Source organism: Castanea sativa, chromosome 8 (assembly GCF_040712315.1).
Source record: "Castanea sativa cultivar Marrone di Chiusa Pesio chromosome 8, ASM4071231v1".
NCBI classification, from domain to species: domain Eukaryota; kingdom Viridiplantae; phylum Streptophyta; class Magnoliopsida; order Fagales; family Fagaceae; genus Castanea; species Castanea sativa.
The window spans coordinates 7772997-7780100 of NC_134020.1; the positions used below are offsets into that span (position 1 = coordinate 7772997).

At 38.6% G+C, this 7104-nt stretch overlaps 1 protein-coding gene across 1 annotated transcript; it reads left to right on the forward strand.

The window, feature by feature from the left end:
• The first annotated feature begins 1101 nt into the window (after positions 1–1101).
• Positions 1102–2687, forward strand: LOC142605812 (uncharacterized). Its single transcript, XM_075777249.1, has 3 exons — positions 1102–1404; positions 1498–1926; positions 2310–2687. The coding sequence occupies exons 1-3, from the start codon at positions 1102–1104 to the stop codon at positions 2685–2687; spliced, it is 1110 nt and encodes a 369-aa protein (XP_075633364.1).
• The last annotated feature ends 4417 nt before the right edge of the window (positions 2688–7104 follow it).

Below are 7104 nucleotides of genomic sequence, written 5' to 3' on the forward strand. Positions count from 1 at the left end.
CTAATGTGGTTCCGGTGCTGAGGAAGGATGGGAAGGTTAGAATGTGTGTAGATTTTCGAGATCTGAATAAGGCCAGCCCAAAAGATGATTTCCCTTTGCCTCTCATTGATGTCCTGGTTGACAACACAGCAAGTCATGCTTTGCTATTATTTATGGATGGATTGTCAGGGTACAATCAGATTAAGATGGCTCCAGAGGATATGGGGAAAACCTCTTTTATTACACTATGGGGGACATATTGCTACAAGGTTATGTCATTTGGCCTTAAAAATGTTGGTGCTACTTACCAATGTGCAACCACTAATTTACTACATGATTTGATCCACAAAGAAGTAGAAGTTTACGTTGATGATATGATAGTCAAGTCCAAAGACCGTGAAGGGCACATACCGGCTTTGAGGAAGTTCTTTGAAAGAATCCAGGTCTACAAGTTATGGTTGAATCCAAAAAAATGCACTTTTAGAGTAAATCCAAAAAACTGTTAGGGCTTATGTAAGCTAGAGGGGAATAGAAATTGATCATGAAAAAATCAAGGCAATATTAGAGATGAAGCCCCCAAGAACTGAAAAGGAGATCCGAAGATTTCTGGGGAGGATACTATACATTAGCAGGTTCATAGCTCAACTTACCATGACATGTGAACCAATTTTTCGACTACTTAAGAAGGAGGTCCCTACAATGTGGAATGAACTATGCCAAGAGGCCTTTGAAAAAATCAAGAATTATTTGATGAAACCACCAATACTTGTCCCACCGGTACCTAAGAATCCATTGTTGTTGTATCTCACCACTATAGATACAACAATGGGGGCTCTACTTGCTCAATACCTAGAAGAGACTAGAAAGGAGAATGAAATCTACTACATCAACAAGAACATGTTGCCTTATGAAGAGAAGTATTCACCATTAGAGAATACATGCGTAGCACTTGTATGGGCAACCTGCAAACTCAGACATTATATGCTTGCCTACAAGGTTTTGTTGATTGCAATAATGGATCATTTGAAGTACTTAATGGAAAAACCTATACAAGATGGGAATATTGCTAAATGGGTGTTGCTTCTATCAAAATTTGATATCAAGTATGTGACTTAGAAATCTATGAAGGGGAGAGCAATTGCTGACCACTTAGCCCATTGTTCACCAAAAGAAGTTAAAGAGATCCAAGGAGACTTTCTGGATGAAGACATCATGGGGATTGAGGTAGAATCATGGAAGATGTACTTTGACAGAGCAACAAATCAAAATGGAAGTGGAATTGGAGTTCTCTTAATTTCTCCAAAAAGGACACACATTCCATTTTCTAGCAGACTCGACTTTCCTGCCACCAACAATGCCATTGAATATGAAGCTTGCATTATGGGCCTACGAGTAGCCCTGGCCCTTATAGTGAAGGAGTTGGAGGTATAGGGAGACTCATCTTTGATAATCTCCCAAATACAGAATAAGTGGAAGATCAAAGAAGAAAGTCTGATGCCTTATCATGAATGTCTTCAGAAGTGGGCATCAAAATTCAGCAAGATTCAATATCAATATGTGTCAAGGATGCAGACTCAGATTGCCGATGCTTTAGCAACCATGGCATCCATGATGGATGGACCAAAAGAAGATGAAGCTAGACCGATAATGTTGGAACAAAAAGAAAAACCACCCTATTGCATGACAATAGAAGAGGATGAGGAAAAGAATGGAGAAGGTGAATGGTATTTAGACATCCTACAATATCTAAAGGATGGGACATACTTGAAGTCTGTAAACAAGAACGACCAATTAACCATCCGGAGGTTGTCTACTAATTACATCATTTGTGGTGAAAAGCTTTACAGAAGATCATATGATGGAATTCATCTCCTTTATGTAACCGCCAAGGAAGCACAACAAATAATTGAAGAGGTTCATGAATCAAGTTATGGGCCACATATGAATGTACACATAATTTAAGGAAGATAATGAGAAAATGCTATTAGTGGACTACTATGGAAGCTGACTGTGAGGCTCATGTTCCAAAATGCCATCAATGCCAAGTCCATGGAGATCTAAAGCACATGCCACCCATGCCACTACATACCATGACATCACCCTGGCCATTCTCTACATGGGGAATAGACATTATTAGGAAGATTCACCTAACAACATCCAATGGCCATGAATTTATACTCGTAGCCATTGATTAGTTCACTAAATGGGTAGAAACTGCCACATACAAGGTTCTGAATTCAAAGAAAGTTGTTCTATTCATTCAAACCAATACCATCTGTAGATATGGGGTACCACATTAAATTATATCTGACAATGAGCTGCATTTCAAGGGAGAAACAGAGAAGCTGCTACTACAGTTCAACATTCAGCACCACAAGTCTTCACTTTACCATCCTCAAACCAATGGAGCATTTGAGGCTGATAATAAATATATAGGGAAAATCTTGAAGAAGAGCACAAAGAACTACAAGCACTGGCACCTAGAATTGCCCTATGCACTCTGGTGGTACAAAACATCAATTCGATCTTTCACAAGAGCCATTCCTTATACATTGGTGTATGGGATGGAATCAGTTATTCCCATTGAAATGGGTGTCCGTTCACTAAGGACAATATTGGAAAGTGAAATCCCTGAAGTAGATTGGTTGCAAAGCAGATATGATCAGTTATGCATGCTGGATGAAAAGAGACTCATGGCCTTGTTTTAAAAGGTTACCATAGGAGGTTTAGGAAAGCTTTTGACAAGAAAGTGAGAACCAGAGATTTGAAGTTGGGGGATTTAGTATTAAAGGAAATCTGATCCCCGGTTCAAGATGCAAACGGGAAATTCAAGCAAAATTGGGCAGGCCCATACATTATCAAGCAGATATACTCTAGGGGAGCAGTAAGGTTGATGGACTTAGATGCAAACCCTTTTCCTGAGCCAACCAACATGGATCAATTGAAGAAATACCACATCTAAAGTGGTAGTCTGGAAGCACCACGTTTGAAGTGGTTGTAAATTATGTTATTTCCCTTCATGGGCTAAAATAAATATATATATAAAAACAAAAAAAAAAAAAGAAGAAAAAAGCTCACTAGGCTGAAAACCCGCAAGGGCGGTCTAGGCAAAAATTAGAGAAACAAAAGAAAAAAGGTAGGTTGAAAACCCGATAGGACAATCTACGCAAAAGAAGAGTAAAAAAAGAGAGTGAGAGAGCCTACATGGTTGAAAACCTAAAAGGGGAGCCTAGGCAAAAATTAAGGCAAATAAAAATCAATAAACTACGTGATGACTTGATCTTTCTACCAACAGGGTACGTAGGTAACCATGCATTTGTCCAATCACAATTTCCCAAAACTACCATTTTCCCATTAACCAAAGTTTCCAAAATTCAACCATTCCATTAAAATATATCATTACACAAAATCCATGAACCCAAACCCAAAATAAAACCATTAAAATAAAATAAAAATAAAAATAAAAAAAACCAAACCACAACCTCAAAAACCCAAACCATGAAAAAAAAACCCAACCTTGAAAGCCTACACCTTAAATATAACCCTTAACCTGCAAATCCTAAATGATTCCTAAACATAAGAGTTTTTACATCAACTTTTAAATAAACATGTTCAAAGCCAAGAATAAGAAAGTCACTTTGTCTTCAATCTTTTCTCTTTTTGTTAATCATTGACTTCTTCTATGATAGGTACTTCATCACCCTTGTCCCTTCTTTTGAATTCATAGTTGTTTTCATCGTATCTTTCCCGGTTATCTCTGAGAAACTGTTTTCTCATAGCAACCATTTCAACTTCCTTGTCAGCAATCTTGTACACCAACCAGTTAGAGCATTTTGTAGTCATCCTGTGAAAGTGGACTTTGACAAAAGATTGGTCCACTCAGTCAGCCATATCCATACTCAATAGCATGTTCTTTATAGAAGTAGGATTTGTGTCCACAAGAGTGAAAGATCTTCTTCTTTTTGCACCAGGCATTCCTTGCTCATATTGGAATTGCCTCAAGAGTCTATCTGCCTTGTAGAAAGCTGCCATCTACAACCCAACAATGAAAATATGATCTGATTTTGGAGACCGCAGTAGAGGGGGGTGGGCACTTCCACTAATACCAGTTCCATTAGATTAAGGTACTGGATTTCTTGTTCAAGAACTTCACCTAGTCACTTTCAGTTTGGCACTCAGTTTTAGTTACAGTCCTGCTAAGAAAACTGCTAGGCCCATAATTACCAGTTGTAGGCCTGGCAATCATATCTAATTGCTCCATCAGCCATATCTACAAAGTCAATGGACTCCCTAGGAAGTTTTGAGACTCTCCACCATGAAATACAACATCCAGTCCTAGAAGAGTTTCTGCTAAAATCAAAGAAACAGGATTATCGTCATCCTTAATTTGACTCACAAAACTTATGGCTCGAGCATCCACAAAACCGTGTCTTCTAGAGTAAAGCAAAAATTCTCCCACAAAGCATACGACCAAGCCAAAGTTCTTTTGCATATTGTCGGTCACTCCATAGGTGCGTTTGTTAATCAGGCTGGAATCAATTGCACAAAGATTCACCATATGTCCTTCAATCATACTAATGGTAATGGAAGTAGGATGACTGAGAGCATCAGACAAAGATTCCTTATGCCGAGATCACAAGAAACCGCTACAGATTTTTTGCTTGGATCATAGCCCAAGATAGCGGAAAATTCTTCAATTGTCGGACAGAGTTTAGCAGTTTTAAACTAGAACACATGATCTTCGGGATCCTATAACTTCACAGCAGCACGAAGGAAATCCCATTTGATTTTGACACTCCTCAAAGCCTTGATTCCCTCTAGTTTATAGGCTGTAAAATTGGTCTTGGTACTGAAATCAAAGCTATGAACCCATTTGTTGATATCATGAATTGTTGAATGAGAAAAATTATGATTGCTAGCCATGGATGACTTTTGCTTGAGATTATTGTATTTTGCTAACCTTGATGAAGAGACTTGTTGTAGGAGAGATCATCAATATAAGCTACATCAGTTCCTAATCAAGTTTGAAATAAAAGTGATAGGCTAGCACTCCTCATGTGCCAAGTGGCACGCAGCCCCTCCGTCGTACATCCATGCAAGTACATGCTATTTTGCGTCCTCGGACATTTTTTTTAGGATCATTTAACACTCAAAAAGATTTTTTTTTTTTGGGGTCAAACTGTGGCATTCCGACATGTCTAACTCATTTGCTTTCAAAAATCGTCACTTGCATCATTGTTTTCAAAAATTGATCAAATCAAGTTTTTTTTTTCAAGACTTATGAATTCATGTTCCAAACTAGGGGCATTCGCCCATGGCTCATTCATTTTCAAAAAAAAAAATCACCATCATCATTTTTTCAAAAACAAAATCATCACCAAGATTTCCAAAAATCGTGCATTCACTTTTAAACTAGGGGCATTCGGCTCTGCCTCATTCAAGTAAGTGCAAATTCCAACAGAGCCAATCAAGTTAAGTTTAAATGGTACTACAAGACCTCATCAAGTGAATTCTAAACTTGTCTCAGTTAAAATTTCTACATGATCAAGAGCAATTCCAAGGACAAAGAAATAAACATGAAAATTAATACAAGATTGTCTAAGGGACACTTCTTTTTGTTTTCTAGGAAAAATTAAAAATACAAGTCAAACATCATTGGGACTCCAGGTTTGCCTGCGTGAGGATCTCCTTGACCCACCTCTAGAGGAGCCGCCTTCAATATTTCCTTCTTGACTTGTGAAAAATCGAGGATCATACTGATAATTTTCAAGTTCAAGGTTCCTAATCCTATCCTTTAAAGTTCTTCTAGTGGACTCAGCAGCTTCTATTCGATGTGCTTGAAAATTCAGCAAAATCAAGTGTTAATTTCATCATCAAGAAAATTCCAAGCAAAAAGACACTCAAAAAGCATCATTGCATACCCAGCTCGCCTCATTGAGAACATATTGGGAAGACTGAGTACGTGCCAACGATTGCAAGCCTCCAATCATCTGCATGCTTTCTTCCACAAGATCCACATCAACCTAAAGCACAAATCTACCAGATCATAAGCCATTCAATAAGCTAAGAAGAGATAAGGACAAAGAACTGAGTGTACAAGAACATACTAGATCGGGCCAAGGAACGTTCGATGTGTGCTCTGGCTTATTCAAAGGCATGGAACTATACGTTCCATCAGGATTCATCACATCATATTGTCATGCTGGAAAATGAGGATAAGTCTCCATGAAATAACTAGAAGAGCTACCAGCATGGTGAGGAGAGGGAATCTCTTCCTCTTCCTCTCCCCCTTCCTCTCCTTTAGAAGATGGAGGCTGAAGATCCAACTTGCAAATGTTGTTACCGAGCATAAATATGGAAAAGGAATATGCAAGATGGAAATTTGACTTCAGAAGGGAAGAGAACTACCATTATGCCAGCCAAGCAACCTTGCAAATGAATTCGAATAAATTCAGAATAATCCGCTTCTACTCCTGCCACGATATAGCCACCACGGGCCCGACCAATCTCTTCATTGGTCAAAAGGTCAGCCAACCAGACAGTAGAACAAGGAGGAATTGAAATTGTTGTAGGAGGATATTCATGTTGAACTTGAGGCAACACCCGATCACCAAGATACCAATACCTTCCATGCCCACATTCAAACAATACCTGACGGCCATTCAGCTCCATAGCCCACCAACTCCAAAGTATTCATACATCCAAACCGGAAAAAAAATAAAATAAAAAATAATTTCACAACACCATTACAACATTGCCAAAATAACTTTCCAAAACCCATACATAGCCAAAGATTCCAAAACCCACACGTAGCCCACAAATTTTCCAAAACCTACACATAGCCAAAAATTTCAAACCTCACCTACCATAGAAATGGAGCCCCACCAAGCTTGAAAGGCTCCGCCTAGAAAGTTGGGTCATGAAATGCAAAAGAGTAGCATAAGCCATACCACCCTAATCATAATTCCAGATTTGCTCAAATTTTCTCAAGCTCCACAAGTAACGTAGATTCAATGTACTGCCTAAATCCAAACACAAGAAAGTCCCAATAAAAAGAAGCATGAACATTTGGGCACCCTTTGCTATAGTATCACATTAGGAAATATTCTCACATAGCCAAGACAA

Excerpts from the sequence above, each read along its gene's own strand:
- LOC142605812 (XM_075777249.1), top strand. The coding sequence starts at position 1,102 with ATGAAGGGGAGAGCAATTGCTGACCACTTAGCCCATTGTTCACCAAAA. Across the intron at positions 1,405-1,497 it reads TTATAGTGAAGGAGTTGGAG|AAGTGGGCATCAAAATTCAG; the intron begins GTATAGGGAGAC and ends GAATGTCTTCAG. Across the intron at positions 1,927-2,309 it reads GTTATGGGCCACATATGAAT|GGAGAAACAGAGAAGCTGCT; the intron begins GTACACATAATT and ends CTGCATTTCAAG.